The sequence below is a fragment of the Chiloscyllium plagiosum genome, chromosome 7 (genome assembly GCF_004010195.1).
Source record: "Chiloscyllium plagiosum isolate BGI_BamShark_2017 chromosome 7, ASM401019v2, whole genome shotgun sequence".
Classification (NCBI taxonomy): Eukaryota; Metazoa; Chordata; class Chondrichthyes; order Orectolobiformes; family Hemiscylliidae; genus Chiloscyllium; species Chiloscyllium plagiosum.
The window spans coordinates 52316103-52340956 of NC_057716.1; the positions used below are offsets into that span (position 1 = coordinate 52316103).

The following is a 24854-nucleotide window of genomic DNA, read 5'->3' on the forward strand; positions in this document are numbered from 1 at the left end:
GGCCTGGCCTTAATTCTTAGACAATGCTCTCTGGTTCTGGTATCTTCAATCAGTGGAAATAGTTTATCTTTATCTACCCTGTCAATAACCTGAACACCTTGGTTAGATCACCCTTAACCTTCTAAAATTTACAGAATAAAGACCTAATTTATCTAATCTGACCTGCCATGAACTTCCTCCAGGGTTAAAACATCCTTCCTAAGTTTTAGTGCCCAGATTTTCTCATAGTATCATAAGAAAGGTCTAATTAGGGTCCTGTATAACTGCAGCAAATGTTCTGCATCACTATACTCCAGCCCTTTAGATATGAAGGCCAGCATTCCTTCAGCCTTTTGGCTATTTTCTGCATCTGTTTGTGGCATTTTCAAGAGCTATGCACCTGAGCCCCGAAATCTTGTTGAACACCTACTGTATTTAACTTTGTGCCTTCTAAAACAAACTTTGATCTTTCCTCTCTTGGTCTGAAATAGATAACCTCATATTTGCTAACACTAAAACCTATCTGCCACAGATTTGTCCATTCTCCTAATCTATAAATGTCCTGGTATTATGCTGTCATTTACAATATTGCCTAACTTTGTGTCATCAGTAAATCTGGATATTTGACTTTTTATGCCATTAACCACTAGTCATGTCCTACTAATTTGAGTAATTAACCATTGTATCAACTCTTTGTTTCCTGCCATTTAATCAATTTTCTATCAATGTCAGTAATTTGACATCAATTCCATGGTCCTCACTTTCCACCCTACCAACCTTCACATTAACCATATCATCCACCATCCAAAGCCCCAAAGGGGTCTTCCACATCTATCAAAGTTTCACCTGCACATCCACCAATGTCATTTATTGTAACCGTTGCTCCCGATGCGGTCTCTTCTACATTGGGGAGACTGGGCGCCTCCTCGAAGAGTGCTTCAGGGAACATCTCCGGGACACCCGCACCAATGAACCCCATCGCCCCATGGCCTCCCTCCCCCTGCCACTCTGCCAAAAACATGCAGGTCCTGGGCCTCCTCCACTGCCGCTCCCTCACCACACGACGTCTGGAGGAAGAATGCCTCATCTTCCCCCTCGGATCACTTCAACCCCAAGGCATCAATGTAGATTTCACCAGTTTCCTCATTTCCCCTCCCCCCACTTTACCCCAGTTCCATGACCTGCTGTGCTTTTCCAGCACCACACTGATCTAAACTCTGGTTTCCAGCATCTGCAGTCCTCTCTTTTGCCTAGTTAATTTTATTCAGAGCCTGTCCCTGATTCTGTTAATTTCTTTGGGACTTCCAGCAAGCTATCTCCTTTTCTGCTCTGATTACTGAAGTAAAATAATTATTCGGAATGTCTGCCATTTCTCCATGGTCATTGACAATAGCAATGCAGCATGTTTCTGGTAGGAGTCATATATGGGAGTAAGATGGGATAGGGGACCTTTATTTCTTCATGGCTCATGCTATGATACAGTAATGATATCGTGACCATACGTCTTCATAACATAATGAAATATTGTCTCTCTTAAAGGCATACTGACATACTGATTGTGAGATATAACACAGTAGCTCTCAGAATGGGACATCAATCAGTCCTGGATATCTGTACTACTACTGGGCAGTTTTAAGGAACCACAAGAGCACCAAAGATTCGCCAACTGAGAAGCAGAAGTGTGTGTGGAATATAGGATAAAATGCAGCTGAAATAACATGAACCCCCAAAGCATCATCCTTAGTGATCAGCGCTGCAAACACTTTACAGCAAGAGTAAAAAGAAACTTTTAATGCATCTATTTCCCTGCAGAAGTTTGGGCCATAGCCCTGCCATGCATTACTCCATATATTTCTCCAGCAATCACAAGGTGCTGCATCAACTAACCTTTACACCAGTCCCATTCCCACTTGTTTTGATACCCCTATTACATATGCTAACAGCTTGCTGCTTTACTTGGTAGGAAATACAAAGTGTTTCACCTGCCTGCTTTCAGCTTTGATACAGCTGGAAGGTCATGGATAGAAATTGAATTTTGGAGAGATGAGCATGCAATCCAGTGCCCAGCTAGGAAACTCAATGTGACTAGATATAATGCTCCGTCTGAAATCTCTCTCACTGTGAAGTCAGCTGGGCACAGATTCCTCTTTGAGCTGGTGATCATGATGTGATGCTTTTGATACCACAGCATTTGAAAATTTCCCTTAACAATAATTTAAGTTTCGACTCCTGACAAAAGATGTAATTTTAAGTTTCCAGATGAATGCATATGACGAACATTTGGTAGCATGGATATGAAATACTAATGAGCCATAACCAATTTTAGTGCAACCAATGATGTAGTTACAATGATGTGTTTTATATTAATCCTTTCATCAGTTCACAAGTCTTTTTTTTCTATTGACATTTCATGGTTAGGGCATCAGCAACTGTTGCTTTCATATTGCTATTTCAGTGTCCAGTCACATGTACACATTTTAAAAAGCCACAACTTCTATAGGGAGAATACAACAGTTAATGGGAATACAAGCTTGTTTTGACTGTAATGAAGGCAAAGTAAAAGAAAAAAAGGATTTATCCTTTGCTTCATTTTTACCCTACTCAATCTTTCTTGAACGGTTTGACTTTTGCTGAGTAATACTTCACTATCTCGTACCTCACCTTTCAAATGAGTTAATTACTCGTTTACATATTATCACTGCTTCATGTGCTATGTGTTGTACCATCAGATGCCGAACAGATACTTGCTTCCAGGAGTCGGTGGATAATAGCCTAGTCTCAATATGATGAAGTAAACCATGTGAAATAAAACAACTGAATTTTTGACATAATAAAACTGTCACATTCTCAGATTTTAGATCTATAATTAGTAAGACAAAATCCACCCAATAGGATTCTTACTTACCTTTTCTTAAGTTGGTCAATCAACTTCATTCTCTCAAACATAGTCATCTTTTCAGCTTAAATCACTCTGCCCCTGATCAGCTGTAACCTATTTACTCAGAGTGCCAAAATGCAGCAAACTTTAAAGTAATGTACTACTTTTTGTACTACTAAAATTCCTTTCTGGAAAACTAATAAGTACGCCACACTGAATTTCTTTCAGTGTTTTACGATATCCTTCACGGTACTACGTTCAATATTAGGCTGGATTTATTGTGTAAGTTCACAGTTAGAAGTTCCAGAGTACTGCATTATGAAACTGGTAACATAATGACAAATAAATTTCTTATTAACTGAACATATAATGACTCATACAGATGTTACAAATGAAGCACATGATATTCCCACTTGGGTTCTGCACTTTCCAGTTAAAACTTCTTCCTTTTAAAATTGAATGGACTAATAACATTGGTAAAACTGCAGAGAACATTCTACAGTTAGACAAAACACAATAAAGCAAAAATTAATTAACCATTATAACTACCATTATGTTACAAGCCACAGCAAATTAAATCCATGGTACATTGGTCGTAATATGTTGCATTTCAGTTCAAAGGCCAAACCCAATTCAACTGTTTTACACTGTAATGAACGATTTCTAATCAAATTGTGTGACTTTTGAGAATGTGATCTTGATAGTGGTTACTTATTGCAAAGGAAACATTGTTCTCATGTGTTACTAGTTAAAAAAATTCCCAACACAAACTCCGTGGCAACTTTGAAACCCCATCCAAAGACTGTCACAAAGTTCTATGATCTAGATCTGGTTGGATTTAAGCCAGATTTGGATGATTGGGAGTGGCAATATACTCATTATGCAATGATGGTTACAGATATAAAGCTGGATTGTATCTTCACACTAAAAATGTCTTAAAGCTGAAATTCATATGTTTCTTCTTTTAACAGAATTTTAAGGAAGTAATAACATTCTTCGGCTAGCATGTTTGAAATCTGAGGCACAAACCAAATCCTATGCTGTAATTTAACCATGGCGGGGATGCAAAATGTCTATGTCGTGGATTGGTCAGCCATTATAAAACCCTTCTGATAATGCTGTATGGTGAGTTCATTAATACCTCTCTGACACACTTTGATTTTCAGAGTGGTATGGGGACACTGTTTGCTTTTGATTCTGAAAGAGTTTGCTAACTAGTGGAAAGTGAGAAAGTAATTTTCAAAATTTTTATATTTTGATGAACCAGAACAGTCTGGTGCATGTTAATGCACAGCAGTTATATTCAAAGCTGTAGTCTCCTTCCACCTCCAATCAGCTCTGGATAGAGGACTGCGCTGAAGGAAGGAGACTGCCATTGCCCTTGGAAAACAGTATTAATTAGGGCCTTCATGGTTTTAGCTAGCTGCCTGACGTCCATGGAGTAGGATCCTCTTTATGTTCCCAGTATATCACTGAGTTAATCTTTAGAGAAGGTATTGGAAAGCAGGCCTGATATGGACCCACCTCTTTCTCTGGCCACTGTATCTCCAAATATTTCTTCCCAAGCCTGGGATAATCCTGCCTTTGGACAAAGTTCCAATCTGTTTCCTTTATCCTCAACAAGGGTGAAATTCACTCAAGTTCACAAAGCTGTCTAACAATTTTATGCTTCAAATAATATTTAACGTTGTCATGTTGCTGATGAATTTTCCAGGAGCAGATCTATTGGTTCTCTGCAGTCACACTTACCTTATCGCTGTCCATCGTATTCTGTGAGGTCCTTGATGCAATGGAAATAGTGTCTGGCTGACTGCTGCCATCTCCCTGACTATCCCCATCTTCTCCCATGTCCCTAGGGTAAGAGGAACATCACATTATTGAGAGATCACTCATTCACCCAAATATGTAGGGCCGAGTGCTTTAACTGGAGTGAAAGCAGTGCACACTGTGGAATAGTTTGAAGAAATATTGAAATGACAGGAAGAGACCCTTGGTGCATTGAACATCTGAGGGCAAATATAGTAAGGAGAAAGAACAGAAGGAATTTTAGAGGCACAAGTGCTTAGGTTACCTGAAATTTCAGAACACAGTGGTAACAAAATAACATTCTCTCATGTACATCTTGTAATTGGGAATAGAAAGGAAATTACTGAGAAGGTTAATGGTAAGCGTGCGGCAAACTGATAGATAAAAAAGAATTACTACCTTTGTCAGTAACTGGGTCATTTCATGTCAAAAAAAGGACATGACCATCAGAGACTGGCGGCATTTAAATAACAATTAAAATGTGCCTTGTAAGAAACAAAGTGCAGAATTTATCATTGGTGAAAAGAGACTGAACCAGTGAGAGAAAATCTGGTGGCATACCAACCAAAGCCATCTCTGACAGCCTTAGTGGAATAAAAATCTTAATTGCAGCAGGATCCCTCTGGCTGGGGTCCCGAGCTCCACTGGAGTCATTAAAGGCTCGCAGCTCTCCAGTACCAAAAGGAGAAGTGATAGCAAGTACCGGAACTGTATTCCAGCCCAGTCTGGGAGTGAGGTCATCTAGATTGACTTACAGTGAGATTACTTACAGTGTGGAAACAGGCCCTTCGGCCCAACAAGTCCACACCGACGCTCTGAAGAGCAACCCACCCAGACCCATTCCCCTACAGTTACCCCTTCACCTAACACTACGGGGCATTTAGCATGGCCAATTCACCTAACCTGCACATCTTTGGACTGTGGGAGGAAATCAGAGCACCCGGAGGAAACCCATGCAGACATGAGGAGAATGTGCAAACTGCACACAGACAGTTGCCGGAGGTGGGAATTGAACCCAGGTCTCTGGCGCTGTGAGGCAGCAGTGCTAACCACTGTGCCACCTTGCCGCCCATCAATAGAGAGAATTAGTGTCCCTGGAAGGAAGGCAATTATGGGAGTTGAGAGGAGATGGGGGCCAATAGAAAGGCCTCCAGTAGACAACCCTCTTTCCACGGTCCAATGCACCCCACCACCATTCCCCCACACCCCTCCACTCTGAAAAAGCCAGAGATAAATCTGATTGGATGTGCAGTGTGGTTAGCCAACACTGAAAGTCTTCACCTGACTCTGGGGATGAAGTCTGTCACTGGCTCCTTAAGGGATCTCAATTAACCTCTGGACAGGAAGACTATCCATGACCCTTCGTTTCTGATAGTGTCCCCACCTGATTATATGTCTCCACCCATCCTCCCAGCTTGCTTGGAGGAGAGAAGACAAACGTTTGCTTTAGAGTTTGCTATCAAGGATGAATTAGAGCAAATGGCTGAGAAAAGATTGGGAGAAGCATTAAGGGAATTGTGCTGGTAAAAGGTAGTTGGAATTTAATTGGAATGCGCTTGTTTTGGAACAAGCGTAAATTATATAAGCATTTCAAATTCTTGTAAACACTCAAACTGCCCATGTTATATGGCTGAGTTTACGAAAAACCAGAAGTATGTATGTACCATTTAGACTTTGCAGGTCAATGCTCCACTTAACTTTTAAGTTTTGCCAATCTAGTTCAGCTACTGTTGTTCGTGACCTGCTGGAGCATGCTGAGTCTTTATTTTGCCGTAAATGTCTAATGGGTTAGTTTCATATTGAGTATTAGCAGTGAAGACACATGTTGTAATTTCAGGTTTTGGGAGGATCATAACTTATTTATTGTATTGAATGGAACTCAACTGTTTGCATTCAACACTACTCATTGGTCATTCTTCTGTCTACTATTCACTACATATGACCAAAGGACAGCCGTCTAACTCCAGATCTCATACTGTACTTATTCCTCTGCTCCAGAAAGTGTCCAGAAGCATGTTATTTTTCTAATCAGCTAAAGCAAACTCTCTCAGTCAAACCTTGGGCTCATTGCATTACCCTTAAGTTTATGCAATGTGAACACATAGTATGGGATATAATGAATGCCTGCATATTGGGGCAGATTGCATTGCTTTATCCAAGTACTGATCCAAAAGAATAACAGCAACATTACTAAGCAATTAAGAATGTAGCTAAGTATCATCTTCTTTAGGGCAATTAAGGGTGAGCAACAAAGGTTGACCTTGCCAGGGACTGTCCCGACCCACAAAATTGTAAAAAAAAACTATAAATAATTTAAGACTACCTAAGCAATTTAGAATCTGACATGGTAAGTTGAACACATGGATGGTTGATGTCTCATTGCATTAGAAAATCCAGGAAAGGCAAAGCAAATTTTAAGTCCCGAATATAAGCTGACAATATATCAGGATTGAAAATCTTGGCACTCTTCAGGACGATAGCAACCACAGAGTGATCATCAAATACAGAACAAGGACAACGGTCTACATTTGATTCAGGAACAGCTGGTTCTTAGGAGTTGGTTGCAAACATACAGAATGAATTGGATGAAACATGTAAATTACTGAAACAATGGAGAGACATGAGACTTAACGTTTTGGGACGAATGACCCAGCGATCCTTGTGGCACTCCACTGGTCACAGGCCTCCCATTTGAACAACAACACTCCATCACCACCCACTGGTCACAGGCCTTCAGTCTGAACAACAATCCTTCACCACCACCATCTGTTGTCTACCTTCAAACCAATTCTGTATTCAAATGGATTGTTCTCCCCATATTCAATGAGATCTAACCTTGCTAACCCATCTCCCATGATGAACCTTGCGATGATAGAAGATGGGAGAATCCCTCCAGTGTGGAAATAGGCCCTATGGCCCAGCAAGTCCACACAAACCCTCTAAACATTAACCCACCCAGACCTATTCTCCGACATTTACCCCTTACTAATATATCTGACCTACATATCCCTGAACAATAAGGGCAATTTAGCATAGCAGATTCACCAAACTTGCACATCTTTGGATTGTAGAAGGAAGCTGGAGCACTTGGAGGAAACCAACGCAGACAATGGGAGAATGTGCAAACTCTACACGGACAGTCACCCAAGGCTGGAATCAAACTTGGGTCTCTGACGCTGTGAGGCAACAGTGCTAACCACTGAGCCACTGTGCCACTGTCAAAGAACTTACTGAAGTCCACATAGATCATGTTTACCACTCTGCCCTCACCAATCCTCTTTGTTACTTCTTCAAAAAACTCAATCAAGCTCTTGAGACATGATTTCCCATGCACAAAATCATGCTGACTATCCCTAATTAGTCCTTCCCTTTCCAAATACATGTAAATCTTGTTCCTTAGGTTTCCCTCCAACAACTTGCCCACCACTGATGTCAGGCTCACTGGTTTACAGTTCTCTGGTTTTTCCTTACCATCTTTCTTAAATAGTGTCATCACGTTAGCCAACCTCCAGTCTTCCAGCACTTCACCTGTGACTATCGATGATACAAATATCTCAGCAAGGGGTCCCAGCAATCACTTCTCTAGCTTCCCAGAGAGTTCTAGGGTACACCTGATCAGTCCTGGGGACTTATCCACTTTTATGCGTTTCAAGACATCCAGCACTTCCTTCTCTGTAATATCGATATTTTTCAAGATGTCATACTTCTTTTTGTCATTTATATAAAGGATTTGGATGTGAACATCGGAGGTATAGTTAGTAAGTTTGCAGATGACACCAAAATTGGAAGTGAAGTTGACAGCGAAATAGGTTACCTCAGAGTACAATGGGATTTTAATCAGATGGGCCAATGGGCTGAGGATTGGCAGATGGAGTTTAATTTAGATAAATGTGAGGTGCTGCATTTTGGAAAAGCAAATCAGAACAGGACTTACACACTTAATGGGAAGGTCCTAGGGAGTGTTACTGAACAAAGAGACCTTGGAGTGCAGGTTCATAGTTCCTTGAAAGGGGAGCCACAGGTAAATAGGTTAGTGAAGAAGGTATTTGGAATGCTTTCCTCTATTGGTCAGAGTATTGAGTACAGGAATTGGGAGGTCATGTTGTGGATGTACAGGACATTGGTTAGGCCACTTTTGGAATACTGTTTACAATTCTGGTCTCCTTCGTAGTGAAACTTGAAAGGATTCAGGAAAGATTTACAAGGATGTTGCTAGGGTTGGAGGATTAGAACTATAGGGCTGAATAGGCTGGGGCTGTTTTCCCTGGGGCATTAGAGGTTGAGGGGTGACCTTATAGAAGTTGATAAGATCATGAGGGGCATGGATATGATAAATAGACAAAGTCTTTTCCCTGGAGTGGGGAGTCCAGAAGTAGAGGACATAGGGTTAGGGTGAGAGGGGAAAGATATAAAAGGGACCTAAGGGGCAACTTTTTCACACAGAGGGTAGTGCATGTATGGAATGAGCTGCCAGAGGAAATGGTGGAGGCTGGTACAATTGCAACATTTAAAAGGCTTCTGGATGTGTATATGAATAGGAAGGGTTTCGAGGGATGTAGACCAAGTGCTGGCAAATGGAACTGGATTAGGTTAGGATATCTGGTCAGCATTGACGAGTTGGACTGAAGGTCTGTTTCCATGCTGTACCTCCATGACTCTACGACCCTACTTCAGAATGGAAGGCTCATTCGACCAAAATGTAACTCAGATTTCTCTCTACAGATACTGCCAGACATGCTGAGCTTTTCCAGCAACTTTTATTTTTGTTTCTGATTTACAGCATCTGCAGGTTTTTTGTTTTTTTGCTGAAACTATGATTGCTTGCATTTAATGCAGACAATTTAATACAGATAGATGTGAAATGCATCACCTCAGAAGAAAACAAAAGGTGAGATACAAAGAACATAAAAATAATTAATGATGTAATGAAAGAGGTCCAGTGGTCTCAGTAAACTTGGAACACTTTTCTGTTAATTATGTATTAATTGTATGAAGTTGGTGGGGATTAACTCGATATACTAGAAACCTTATAAATATACACAGGTTGAAATGGTGGTTGTTAGGCCAGAATGGATATGCTTATTCTGTGTAACTTTGTAAATGAAGTGCATAAAGATTTGTTCTTGTGATGAAGCTGCCTGTTAACAAGGTTATGTAATCCTTGGCTTTTTTTTCAGAGAGGTCTTAAACAACACAGGCTCCAAAACCTCTGGAGGTGAAGAGTTTTTGGACCAAATTGATAGTGGCTAACAGAAACTGCCTGAGGCAGAAGGCTTTCAAGTTGTAAAAAAAATCGCTTGTACAATGAAAGGGGTGTGGCCAGTTCTCCCAGCTCAGCTTTCTCTGGTTTGTTTTTTTTTCCGCAGTAATGAAAAGCTACTGGACCCACAGCAGCAGGTCCAGGCTGGTACCCTCTCTCTGTCTTCTGTCCTGTAAGAACCTGTGTTTGATTTTATCTTTTGTGCCAAGGGGTGTTTGTGGGGCTTTTGCAAGTATTTGGAACAGCTTCATTATGTTGGGATGATCTGTTGGGCTTTCAGATAGGTTAAGTTATTCAGTATTCTGCTGATCGTGTTTCATTCAGTAATCTTGTAAACAAATTCTGTTTTGTTTAAAACTAAGCGATTTGACCACCTGATTCTCTCTTGGAATATCCACCTAACATCTACTTAAAACAAATAACAAATTTAGGGTCCAGGCCATCTTCTTGCAATGTTTTGAGGGGTCTGGCCTGGTCCATAACAGATGGGGGGCTCTTTGCGGTATTTGTTCTGGAATTCCAAGTTGGGATTAGAGTTGTTGGACTCAAAGACAGCGAGTAGTAGGTGTTACGGTCTTTTGTTCCAGGTGTTGATTTTGATTGATTTAAACAGTGTTTGGGATAGCAATGGTTCTTTCAGTCACCAAGAGTTTTCTGGGGGTTGAAGAAGTGACCTTTGTGATTTTATAAAAGGTGATTAAGGCCAAGCTGATGGAATTAGCAGACAAGTCTTGGTTGGAGCTACCTCTTTCCTTGAGGAAAGGAGAGATAGTTACAGCAATAGCTCAGTATTTAAATTTGCTGGAAACACCATCTCACAATCTTTAGTGATGGCCCAAATTCAATTGAAAATGAAGCAGCTTGAGTTCGAGGCAAAAGACAAAGAATTATGATTAAAAGCAGAAAAGAGAGAAAAGGAGAGAGGGGAAAGGAAAAAAAGGGAGAGAGTTTGAACTTCAGATATTGGCACTTCGACATGAGTTCAAAAATTCACTTTCTGGAGTAGGGAGAACTCATGTGGAAGAGCAGAGAGTTAAAACGGCAACATTAGCAGCTGAAATGGCTGATGATTATGAGTTGGTCCATAAAGCTGAGTTTGACTTCCAGGATCAATTTCAATCCGTAAGGGATAGAAATCAAGGGAAAGAGAAATCCTCAGGTGGAAAGAGAAAGGTAGATCTCGGTGAAGATCATAACGATAACTTATCATAGGATAAAAAGGAAACCCTTGAAGGGAACAAAGAAATTAAAAAGCTCCGGTGTTTTCACTGCAATAAAGTAGGCCACATGAAATCACAGTGTTGGTGGGTTAGGAAAAGCACTGGGAAGCTAGACATAGGAAAACAGGATAAGCCAGTGAATTTTGTCGGAGTGGTAACGGAAAGTACAGTGGAGGCTGGAAAGCTGCACCAGATGTACAAGAGCTGGTCGGAGGCTGGTTAAGAAGGAAGTGCCAGATCTTCTTAAACTATATACCTACGAAGGTAAAGTTTATGCGCATAGGCCAGGAACAGCAGGTAAAGAGGTTACAATATTAAAAGTCACAGGATCCTCTCAGTCTGTGATGCTGAAAGATGAGGAGATATGTACTTCTGAAGGACTATTGCCAGAAAAGGTACTAGTAATGGGAATTCACGGTGAGACAAAAAGCACTCAGTTATTAAAAGTGAGGTTAGAGTGTCCACTGAAGAGTGGAGAATTTGTGGTAGGAGTACTGGACAAACTCTCAGCTCCAGGAGTACAATTTGTCCTTGCAAATGATATAGCTGGTTCACTGGTAGGAGTGCTGCCTACTGTGGTTGAAAAGCCAGTGGAAGCTCAGACAACTAAACTATTGCAGGACACATATCCTGCAATTTTTCCTGACTTTGGTAATGAGGTCACAAAGTCACCAGTTGAAACAGGAGAGATCAAAGAGTATAGGTAAGAAAGTTGAAGTAGAATTAGCATGGACCCTGTTTGATCAGATGGTTGAGAGAAGCCAGGAGCAGATAGATGACAATGCAGACACCTTTAGCTCAGGTAAATTAACTGGGTTACAGCAGAAGATGAAAACGTCAAGCAATTGTATAAAAAGGCATATACTGAAAAAGGATTCCGAATGTATCCCTGAATGTTATTATTTTAAAAATGATGTCTTAATAAGGAAATGGAGATCTTCATATAGACAAGCAGATGAGAAATGGGCAGAAGTTCATCAAATTGTATTGCCAGTTGAGTATAGGAAGGAAGTGTTACGAGTGGCACATGAGCCACCACTTGGAGATCATTTAGGAGTGAGGAAAACACAGGCTAAAATACAAAACCATTTTTAACTGGCCTGGACTGCACAGGATGTAACTGAATTTTGCCAGACATGTCATACATGTCAAGTAATTGGAAAACCACAGGCAGTATTAAAACCCGTACCTTTAATACCTATTCCTGCATTTGAGGAATCTTTTACAAAAGTCTTAATTGATTGCATAGGTCACATACATCAAACAAAAAGTGGAAATTTGTATTTGATAACAATAAAGTATGTGTTGACTAGATTTCCAGAGACTGGCCCATTATGCAATGTCACAGCTAAAAGGACTGTTGAAGAATTACTCAAATTTTTCACTAGATGCGGACTACTCAGAGATACAATCTGATCAAGGGTCAAACTTCACATCAAAATTATTGAAGTAAGTTATGGACAGCTTATGAATAAAACAATTCAAATCTACTGCATCCCATCCAGAATCGCAGGGAGTGCTAGAAAGGTGGTATCAGACATTAAAGAACATGTTGAGGGCTTCCAGTCAAAACTGTCCAGATGATTGGGGCAAGAGAATTCCGTTCATGCTTTTTGCAATCAGAGATGGACCAAATGGTTCAACCAAGTTCAGTCCATTTGAATTAGTTTTTGGGCATGAAGTAAGAGTACCATTAAAATTGATTAAGAAAAAATTGGTAAGTCAGTATTCATAGACCACATATTTGGACTATGTGTCAAATTTTAGGGAACGGTTAAATAGCACTGGGGAATTGGCTAGACTGCATTTAGAAGTATCACAGCATACAATGAAACATGAAGCAGACAAGAAATCTAAAATTCCCAATTTTGCTATCAGGAATAATGTATTAGTGTTACTTCTAGTGATAGATGAACTTTTAAAAGCAAGGTTTAGTGGACCTTAACAAGTGAAAAGGAAATTGAGTGAGGTGAACTATTTGATAGGGACTCCAGACAGAAAGAAATCTCACAGAGTGTGTCATGTGAGTATGCTCAAAAAGTATTTTGACAGTGAAGGAAAGCAAGAGGAGATGGTGTTAATAATTACAACAGAGGGAAGAATCAGGTTCAAAGGATTCTAAACTGGACATTCCTCAAATGAGGAAGTTGTCAAAAATTGGGATAAATTATTGAGTTACCTTCCAGAGGAAAATCGAAATGACCTGACAGAGTTATTACTCTCACATGGGGAGATAAATGGAAATAAGCTGGAAAATACTCACCTAATTATGCAGGATGTAGATATAGGAGATACTGTTCTGATTCAACAACATCCTTATAAGCATAGCCCTCTAAAGTCGGTACAAGTTCAAAAGGAGATTGAAAGCATGCTCCAAGATCAAAGTGAGTTACAGTGACTGGAGTTCACAAAGTAATGATGCCAAAACCAGACAGTCCCCAATGGTTATTTGTGGACTATCACAAAGTCAGCGCAGTTACAAAGACTGATGCATATCAGATTCTGCATTTGGAAGACAGTGTTGAGAAGGTGGGACAGGTAACTTATATTTCTAAGTTGGACTTGCTCAGAGAATACTAGCAGGTACCTTTGTCAGAAAGAGCAAAGACAATTTTGGCTTTTGTAATGCTGATTGGACTGTATCACTTTAAAGTCATGCCATTTGACACGAAAGATGTTTCAGCCACATTTCAGAGACTAACCAAAAAGGCAATTGCCTGATTACCCAACCGTGTCATATATATATAGATAACCTATATAGTCACACATGGAAGGAAGATTTACAACATTTATCAGATTTATTCGATCTACTTCGGAAGGCAGGCTTAGTGATAAACCTGGCTAAAAGTGAATTTGAAAAGCTATGTGGGCCATGTTACTGGACACAGACAAGTGGCCCCATGGGATGCAAACACAAAGGTAATTGGAGAATTTCCCTACCATCAACAAAATGAGCAGTACCTGGGATTGAGTGGATTTTATCAAAAATTTGTACCAAATTTTATCAGTGTAGCTGCTCCACTCACTGAATTGCTAAAGAAAGGCAAGAGGTTTCAGTGGACAGCGGGCTTTCTGAATGCATTTGACAGCCTGAAAGCTGTGTTAACTACTGCCCCAGGATTAGTCACACCTAATTATGTAAAGCCATTCAAGGCGACTACAGATGCAAGAGATGTGGGTGTCGGTGCTGTGCTCTTGCAAGAGGGTGATGAGAAGACAGAAAGACCTATTGGGTATTTCTCCAGGAAGTTAAACATTCATCAGCAGAAATATTCAATGGTTGAGAGGGAGACTTTGAGCTTGGTGTTGGCATTACAACATTTCAGTGTTTATGTTACCAGTAACACATCTGAGACAATCATAAACACTGATCATAACCTATTGAAGTTTGTGGAGAAATCTAAGGATAAAATTTCCAGACCGTTTAGATGGAGCTTGATGTTACAGCCATTCAATTTGAAAATTGTGCACGTGGCAGAATGAGGAAATGTGGTTGCCGACACAATATCGAGACTTGAATGAGAAGTGGAGGCATTTGCGAACAGGAGTACAACAGAATGTAGTTGTGCATGTTTGCGCGTTTATAGCCAATGTAATGTATATGTGTGTTTTAAAGTATTAACAAATTTTTAAGGGGTTTTAAAATGAAGCCATCTTTAGATATTGATGGTTCATTTTTTTTAAGGGGAGAGGTATGACAAAGCTGCACCTTTAACAAGGTAATGCAATCCTTGGCCTTTTTCTTCAGAGGGGTTGTAAATGAAACAGACTCTGAAAAGTCTGGAGGTTGAAGGGTTTTAGGGTCAAGTTGATGATAGCTAATACAGATCACCTCAGGCAGAAGGCTTTCAAGATTTTAATAAAACACTTGCACGTTGAAAGGGAATGGCCAATTTTCCCAGCTCAGTTTTTCTCTGGTTTGTTTTTTTTCGCAGTAGTGAAAAGAAAGGCTGCTGGACCCACAGAAGCAGGTCCAGGCTGGTACTCTTTCTTTGACTTCTATACTTTAAGAACCTGTGTTTGATTTTTCCTTTTGTGCCAAAGGGTGTTTGTGAGGATTGATGCAAGCATTTGGAACAACATCATTAAGTTGGGATAATCTGTTTGGTTTTCTGATATTTGGCATTCTGTTTTCTGCTGCTTGTGTTTTATTCGGTAATCTTGCATATAAATTCTGTTTTGTTTAAAACTAAGTGGTTTGATTCTCTCCTGGAATATCCACTTTATACCTGCTAACACAACTACCAAAGTTAGGGTCTGGGCCACCTTCTTGAAATGTTTTGAGGGGGTCTGGCCTGGTCCATAATTCTCTAATTCTGATTTTTCTCAAGTGACTTGAAGCGTTTTTTGAAGAATAGCAAATATGACCAACCACTGGCTTCAACAAAACAAGAAGAATGCTGAACAATACAGTTAAAACAAACAGAAAAGGTTTAAACAGGTCCCTTGCTTAAATTGGTTTCGGCATAAATGAGACCACGCTTTGAGTACTGGGACCAATTCTGGCAATCAAGACATAAGAGAGTTTCACTGAAAGTGATATGAAGATCCCTGTTTGTATTGTCAAAGTTCTGTGTTTTGTGAAAAACAATTACAGGATTTCAACTTTGAAAGGAAGAGACTGAAAGATGATTTAATCAAGGTCTAAAAGCTAAATAATGGTAATGAAAATGTAAATTCAGAATATTACTTCAAATTAAATTATGAGCTTGTATCCAATTGTCTTTCAAACTAGAAAAATGTGAACCTGGAACTGATATCCAGAAGTCCTTCTTCACACAAACTGGTACAGAAAGTGATTTTTAGACACAGAAGTATGGATTATACACTGGAATCATTTAATAACCAGATATCTCAATGTGGGGTTAGACAGATGGCTCATGGAGACATCCTGTCTTTTTCGAACGGACACACTAAGGTTCAGATTAGATTAGATTACATTACATTACATTACATTACAGTGTGGAAACAGGCCCTTCGGCCCAACAAGTCCACACCGACCCGCCGAAGCGCAACCCACCCATACCCCTACATTTACCCCTTACCTAACATCACGGGCAATTTAGCATGGCCAATTCACCTGACCTGCACATCTTTGGACTGTGGGAGGAAACTGGAGCACCCAGAGGAAACGCAGACATGGGGAGAATGTGCAAACTCCACACAGATAGTCACCCGAGGTGGGAATCGAACCCGGGTCCCTGGTGCTGTGAGGCAACAGTGCTAACCACTGAGCCACCATGCCATTGAACCCGGATCTCTGGCGCTGTGAGGCAGCAGTGCTAACCACTGTGCCACCGTGCCGCCCAACACCGTGCTGTTCAATACATCACACAACCACAAGATAAATATAGATGAAAAATGCTATTTAGTTCAAACATTAATTGCTATTATGGCATACATGGTTGCACAATACCAAGGAGAAACCTACCTTTTACTGTTATTCCTCTGTTTTGCTGGAGTTTTAGGTAGCTGAATAGGTTCTTTCAAAGCTCCCTTCAGGTGGATAGTTCTTTCCTGTATGACCTCCCGAATATTTTTGATCCAATCTTGTTTTGTTTCAATGTTTGAGGCCTAAAGAAAAGTACAGCATTGTCTAAAATACCGAGATTTAGACCAATGAATTCAGCAAAAAGGGTTCTCACTTCAATCATAGTAGTCAGGAAACTTAACTTCAATTAATTAAGTGAATCGGAGATTTAAAAAGCTAATATTAATCTTGGCAACCAGGAAGCTATAGGATTGTCATGAAAATATTTCTGGTTCACTTGTGTCCATTTGGGAAGGAAATCTGCTATCCTTACTTATTATGGTCTATCCATGTCTCCAGATCCATAACAATGTTGATGATTCTTAACTGCCCTCTGAAGTGGCCTAGTAAGTTAGTCGGTTGGATGAAAACTACTCTAAGAGCAATTAGAGTTGAGCAATAAACGCTGGCCATGCCAGCAACAGCTCCATCCCTTGAATGATTAAAAATATACTTATACTAAAGCTGCTTTTATGTAGTTCTTGTGCAGCAGGTGATAACTGAACCTAAACATTATTGTTTTAAGATCAGTGGCCAGCAAAGACCTTTTGTTTTGCCTTATTGGATTTTAATCATTGTTGCTGGTCATTTGGCCACCAATAAACAGAGTTTTCTGAAACTAACGGGAAACCGACTGTTGGGAATAAATGGGACATTTTTCATTTGGCAAGCTCTAAGAAGTGGGGTGTCAAAGGATCAGCTGTATTAATGACTTGGATGAAGTGGCCCAGTGTATTGTAACTGAATTTGCTGAAGATATAAATATATGTAGGAATGCAAGTTGTAAGCAGGATACAAAGAGTCTGTAATGAAAAATAGATAGGTTGTATCAGTGGGCAAAAATGTGGCACATGGAGTATAATGTGGGGAAATGAGAGGTTGTCTATTTTGATGAGAACAGAAAAGCGGAATAGTATTCAAATGGAGAGAAACTGCAAAATGCTGTAGTTATGGAAGGATGTGAGGGTTCTTGTGCATAAATCATAAAGGATTATCACACAGCTATGGTAAGTAATTAAGAAGGCAAATGAAATGTTGGGCTTTATTGCATGGAAATGGATTACAAAAGTAGACAAGGAGAAAGTGAGGACTGCAGATGCTGGAGATCAGAGCTAAAAATGTGTTGCTGGAAAAGCGCAGCAGGTCAGGCAGCATCCAAGGAGCAGGAGAATCGACATTTCGAGCATGAGCCCTTCCTGCGCTTTTCCAGCAACACATTTTCAGTACAAAAGTAGACAAGTCTTGCAATAACTGGACAGGATATTGGTGGGATCACACCTGGAGGACTGCAAACAACTTGGGTGTCCTTATTTATAGAGGTATATATTTGCAATATAATCAGTTCAAAGATGATTTACTGGGTTCATTCCTGGGATGAAGGAATTCCAGGTTGTCTCATGAAAAAATGTTGAACAGGTTTTGGCTTATCCCCAGTGAAGTCCAGCAGAATGAGAGGTGATCTTATTGAAATATATAAGATTCTGATGGGCACTTCATAGGGTGGATGCTGGGAGAATGGTATCTCTGGAACTGGGGAAAACAGCTTCAAAATAAGGGGTTTGTTGTTTAAGGCAGAGATGAGGAAAACTTTCTTCTCTCATAGGGTCACAAGAATTCTCTATGTCCGAGAGCAATAGAGATTGAGTCATTGAATGCATTTATACAGATATAGGGGTCATAGAGGTCTACAGCACAGAAAAAGGCCCAATGGCCCATTGAATCTGTGCCGGTCAGAAACAGCCACCTAACTATTCTAATTTCAAAGGATGAGCTAGACAGACATTTGATCCACAAGTGAAGTAAGTGTGAAGGGGACCAGGCAGAAAGGTGGAGTCAACGCCACAATCAGATCAGTCATAATGTTACTGGATGGCAGAGTAGAATCGAGGAGACAACAGGCCGACTCCTGCATCTATTGCTAATGATCTAAACAACAGCACTGGCATGTGAGGTGAATTTGCTGTCAGTATCATTATTTTGAATAGGTACAACACCCAAGCTGCAACCTGCACAAATCACAAAAACCTACTTTGCAGTCAATCCTTGGGAAGATCAGCTCCTAATTCTTTAACTTGAACTAGATCCAAAGAGTGACATAAAGCAGGTTAGAGTTTTCATAAACGACACAGGTGAAGTAGGGAGCATTGCAAAGAAAGCAAATGCATTTCATTTTTTCTGAAAAGTTAGGGCTAAATGCAAAACATTATTTATTTTCATTCAAAAAACGAGTTTTCAGATTAAATAAGATTACCTTTAGGACAGTCTTGTTGTCTGAAGAAGGCGTTCGGCCGACCCACAAGGCAAATTTGCAGGGATCACCTTCCACATGCTCTGTTACCCCTAACTCTGATGTCTGCAAATTAAAGGAGATGACAGGAATGTATAAGTAAATGAATTCTCTTCTACATCATTGGAATAAAAGGGAATTTCCAGCAAATACTGGATACAGACAAGCATACAATGTTCTCCATATGTTTGTTCTGCTGCTGCTCCGAACAAAGTCTGAAAAAAAGATTGTTTTCACGAAATCTGGATGGGCAATCTGTCCATATCCATAATTCCCGAACATGCACAAGCTACTTTCCAGGGTCTTCCAGCAGACATTTGTAATGCAAGCACACACAGATGAATTAGATCAACTCAGCTCTAGTGGCAGAGTGGTAGTGTCTCTACCTCTGAGCCATGATGCCCAGGTTCAAGTCCCATCTACTCCAGAGTTGTGTAATAATTTCTCCGAACAGGTCGATTAGAAAACTTGGGATTGGATACTGTTAGGGGGGGATGACTTACCGGTGGTAAGCCATGAGGTTACAGGTCTCTGGCACAGAGTCTGTTCCTGTTGCTCAGAAGGGAAGGGGGTAGATCAGTAGAACATCAGTCACTGGGGACTCCTTAGTTAGGGGGACAGGTAGGAGATTCTATAGGAACGAGTGAGACTCGCGGTCGGTGTGTTGCCTCCCAGGAGCCAGGGTCCTTGATGTCTCGGATCATGTTTTTGGAATCCTTGTGGGGGAGGGGGACCTGCCCCAAGTCATGTTCTGGGGTAGGTGGGGCCTCTAAAACAGGATGGTCTACACCCGGACCAGAGAGGTACCAATATGCTGGGGAGCAGGGGGAAATTTGCTAATGCTCTTTGGGAGGGTTTAAACTAACCCAGCAGGGGGATGGGAACCTAAATTATGGTTCCAGTGTCTAGGAGGTTAAGAGTAGTGAGATCAGAAATAAGGTTTCAAGGTCATAAGAGTTCACCAGCAAGTAGGAAGGTAGTTTGAAGTGTGTCTACTTCTGGAATAAGGTGGGTAAACTTGCAACATGCGTTGGTACCTGGGACTTTGATATTGTGGCCATTTTGGAGACATGGATAGAATGATTGTTGCAGGTTCTGGGATTTAGGTGTTTCAGTAAAGACAGAGAAGATGTTAAAAGATGAGGAGGTGTGGCATTGTTAGGCAAGGACAGTACTACAATCGCAGAAAGGATGTTTGAGGACTTGTCTACTGAGGTCGTGTGAGCTGAGGTTCTAATCAGGAAAGGAGAGTGTTTTCTTATTGGGAGCTTTCTATAGGCCTCCAAATAGTTCCAGAGATGTAGAGGAAAGGATTGCAAAGATGATTTTGGATAGGAGCGAGAGTAACCACGTAGAAGTTATGGGGGCCTTTAACATTCCAAATATTGACTGGAAATACTATAGTTTGAGCACTTTAGATGGGTCAGTTTTTGTCCAATGTATACAGGAGGGTTCCTGACACAGTATGCAGACAAGCCAACAATGTGCGAGGCCACATTGGATTTGGTACTGTGTAATCAACCTGGTCAGGTGTTAGATTTGGAGGTAGGTGAGCACTTTGGTGACAGTGACCACAATTCGGTTATGTTTACTTTAGGGATGGAAGGAGACAGGTATGTAATGCAGGGCAAGAGTTATAGCTGGGGGAAAGGCAATTATGATGCAATTAGGCAAGATTTAGGATGCATAGGATGGGGAAGGAAACTGCAAGGGATGGACACAATTGAAATGTGGACCTTATTCAAGGAACAGCTACTGTGTTTCCTTGATAAGTATGTACCTCTCAGGCAGGGCCAAGAGTTCGAGCGAGGGGCCATGGTTTACTAAAGAAGTTGAATCTATTGTCAAGAGGAAGAAGCAGGCTTATATTAGGATGAGATGTGATGGCTCAGTTAAGGTGCTTGACAGTTACAAGTTAGCCAGGAAAGATCTAACAACAGACCTAAGAGGAGCCAGGAGGGGACATGAGAAGTCATTGGCAGATAGGATCAAGGCAAACCCTAAAGCTCCCTACAGGTATATCAGAAATATAAGAATGACTAGAGAATGATTAGACTCAATCAAGGACAGTAGTGGGAAGTTGTGCATTGAGTCTGAAGAGATAGGGGAAGCGCTAAATGAATATTTTTTGTTAGTATTCACACTGGCAAAAGATAATGTTGCAGTGGAGAATACTGAGATGCAGGCTACTAAACTAGACAGGATTGAGGTTCACAAGGAGGAGGTGTTAGCAATTTTGGAAAGTATGAAATTAGGTAAGTCCCCTAGGCCAGAGTGGATTTATCCTAGGATTCTCTTGGAAGCCAGGGAGGAGATTGCAAAGTCTTTGGCTTTGATCTTTATCTAGATTAGATTAGATTCCCTGCAGTGTGGAAACAGGTCATTCAGCCCAACAAGTCCATACCGACCCTCCGAAAAGTAACCCACCCAGACCCATTTCCCCTCTTTACCCCTGACTAATGCATCTAACACTATGGTCAATTATTGTCTACAGGAATAATGCCAGAAGACTGGAGGATAGCAAATGTAGTCCCCCTGTTCAAGGGGAGTAGAGACAATCCTGGTAATTATAGACCAGAAGCCTTACTTCGGTTGTGGGTAAAGTGTTGGAAAAGGTTATAAGAGATAGTATTTATAATCATCTAGAGAGGAATAAGTTGACTAAGGATAGTCAACACAGTTTTGTGAAGGATAGGTTGTGCTTCACAAATCTTGTTGAGTTCTTTGAGAAGGTGATCAAACAGGTGGACAAGGGTAAAGCAGTTGATGTGGTGTATGTAGATTTCAGTAAGTCATTTGATAAGTTTCCCCATTGTAGGCTATTGCAGAAAATATGGAGGCATGGGGTTGAGGGTGATTGAGCAGTTTGGATCAGAAATTGGTGAGCTGAAAGAAGACAGAGGGTGGTGGTTGTTGGGAAATGTTCATCCTGGAGTTCAGTTACTAGTGGGGTTCCGCACATAAAATGACCGAGATGAGGGCACAGAAGGATGGGTTAGTAAATTTGTAGATGACACTCAGGTCGGAGTTATGGACAGTGCTGAAGGATGTTGGAGGTTACAGAGAGACACAGATAAGCTGCAGAGCTTGGCTGACAGGTGGCAAATGGAGTTTAATGAGGAAAAGTGTGAGGTGATTCACTTTGGAAGGAGCAACAAAAATAAAGAGTACTGGGCTAATGGTAAGATTCTTGGTCGTGTACATGAGCAGAGACATCTCGGTGTCCATGTACATAGATCCCTGAAAGTTGCCACCCAGGGTTGTTAAGAAGGCATAAGGTTTGTTAGCTTTCATTGTTAGAGGGATTGATTTTTGGAACCACAAGGTCATGCTGCAGCTGGAAAAAACTCTGCTGCAGTCGTATTTGGAGTATTGCATATAGTCCTGTTCACTGCATTATTGGAAGGATATGGAAGCTTTGGAAAGGGTTCAGAGGAGATTTACTAGGATATTGCCTGGTATGGAGGGAAGGAAAGGCTGAGGGATTTGAGGCTGTTTTCATTAGAGAGAAGGTTGAGAGGTGACTTAATTGAGACATATAAGATAATGAGAGGATTAGTTAGGGTGGACAGTGAGAGCCTTTTTCCTCAGATGGCAATGGCTAGCATGAGGGGACATAGCTTTCAATTGAGGGGTGACAGATATAGGACAGATGTCAGAGATAGTTTCATTACTCAGAGAGTAGTGGGGGCATTGAACGCACTGCCTGTAACAGTAGTGGACTTGCCCACCTTAAGGGCATTTAAATGGTCATTGGATAAACATATGAATGAAAATGGAATAGTGTAGGATAGATAGGCTTCAGATTGGCTCCACAGGTTGGCGCAACATCGAGGGCTGAAGGGCCTGTATTGCGCTGTAATGTTCTATGTTCTATGTTGCAAAATATCTATGAGGCCATGCATAGGGGTCATGTGGTACTGTGGTGGTGGCAAGTCATCCCTGCACCAGTGGTGTGTTGAAACCTGTCTGAGCAGATTGATTAAAAGTATCACAAGCATACACATCTAATGGCAACTTGCAAGTTCCACAACAATCTGGCTCAATGAGTTTGGATCTTGACAGTAAGAGGCATTTGTATTTAGATTGCTGCAAATGTGGGGGAATCTCTGCAACACATTGATGCCATTCTATTGAAATAGGCGTATCTGTTAGCAACAATGACAATGTGGTTATTGATTTGTTACTAAATCTTTTGTTGTACTAGATTTCATGCAGATACAAGCACTTTTCCAATTCAAAGCTATTCACCCTGTATTTGATAACTGTTCACCTTTTGTCATGACACTGCAAAGCATGGAAGTGCTTGTCGTACAGCAAAGAGAAAGTTCTCCAGTCTGTTAAGGTTCATTCATCAAACAAACATGTCTGTGGTGAAATGGATACCTGGATTGCGTGCAGCAACAGATAACAGTCCATGCTACCAACTGCTGTGCTTTGGGACTAATAAGACTGGCAGTAAATGAAGTAGCAGAGAGAGCAGTGCGCAAGGGGTAGTATAGTTCTGGTCGCCATAAACCAGATATTAAAGAGGTTTTACTAATACACAACCAGGATACATAAATGTAAACAGTGAACACTAAAAACATGTAGCAGGTCAGACAGCATCTGAGAGACTGATTAACGTTTTAAATGTCAATCCTTCATCAAAATTGAATAATATTATTGATCAACAACACACAAGGTTCAGAAGAAAGGAAAGTGTGATGGAATAAACTGCACATACAACCTATAAATAAACAGAATATCCTATATAATGCTTAAATGGTGAAAAGGTGCTGACCACGTTGCTCAGAGGGAGAATCCTCATTGCTCCCTCTAACTCCTGCTTGCTGTATGCCATCAGCTTGTTGCACTGCACTGTCCCTTTGCAACTAAATCACAGACATGCATGCACGCACCCATTCTAATATTGCTTGTGTGCAGTCTGTTTGTATCAACGTTGGTCATTTCTAATTTCTGCATGGCCATGCATTCACATAATTCAGAAGGAATATTGGTCGTCAGCCCACACACTGGTCCAAATGTGCTGTGTGACATGGAAAGCTAAAGATTCTGAAACTGCTGCAAATAAGTTCAATATAAATTGAAACAATATATAAATTGAATAGATTAAGAACTGCACTCACTAGTAACTTGTGCTTGTAAACGTATTTGCTATGTCCTGAAGAATCCTTAATCTCCTTACTAAATACCAAGGATAATTCAAAGAGAAACAAATGCCGTTCCCGTCCTTTACGAATAAGAGATTTGGGATCCCATACTTGGAAGGTGTCTTGAAGGATGAGTTCACCTTGAACATCAAAGTTTTCATCGAATCCTGAGTATAGATTTAAGATGAGAAAATATTAATGCTGTTAATGACAAATTTGCAAACTCATTTCTGTGACCCTTTAGCAATAATAGTCACTAATATTATTCAACTGGTTATTATTTAAATGAATATTTTGCATCAGTATTTACTGTGGAAAAGGATATGGAAGATATAGACTGTCGGGGAATAGATGGTGACATCTTGCAAAATGTTCAGATTACAGAGGAGGAAGTGCTGGATGTCTTGAAACGGTTAAAGGTGGATAAACCCCCAGGACCTGATCAGGTGTACCCGAGAACTCAGTGGGAAGCCAGAGAAGTGATTGCTGGGCCTTTTGCTGAGATATTTGTATCGTTGATAGTCACAGGTGAGGTGCCGGAAGACTGGAGGTTGGCAAACGTGGTGCCACTGTTTAGGAAGGGACAAGCCAGGGAACTATGGACTGGTGAGCCTGACCTCAGTGGTGGGCAAGTTGTTGGAGTGAATCCTGAGGGACAGGATGTACATGTATTTGGAAAGGCAAGGACTGATTTGGGATAGTCAACATGGCTTTGTGCGTGGGAAATCATGTCTCACAAAC

General features: G+C 40.8%; 1 protein-coding gene across 11 annotated transcripts in view; it reads right to left on the reverse strand.

Moving 5' to 3' along the window:
- Positions 1-24854, reverse strand: part of kalrna (kalirin RhoGEF kinase a) — a 713874-nt gene that overhangs the window by 203019 nt on the left and 486001 nt on the right. For all 11 annotated transcript variants that reach the window (XM_043693727.1, XM_043693729.1, XM_043693725.1 and 8 more), the window contains exons 30-33: positions 24090-24280; positions 18925-19026; positions 16575-16717; positions 4607-4709 (exon numbers count right to left, since the gene is read on the reverse strand). In XM_043693727.1, coding sequence (XP_043549662.1) covers positions 4607-4709; positions 16575-16717; positions 18925-19026; positions 24090-24280 — 539 coding nt within the window. The remainder of the gene's footprint in view (positions 1-4606; positions 4710-16574; positions 16718-18924; positions 19027-24089; positions 24281-24854) is intronic.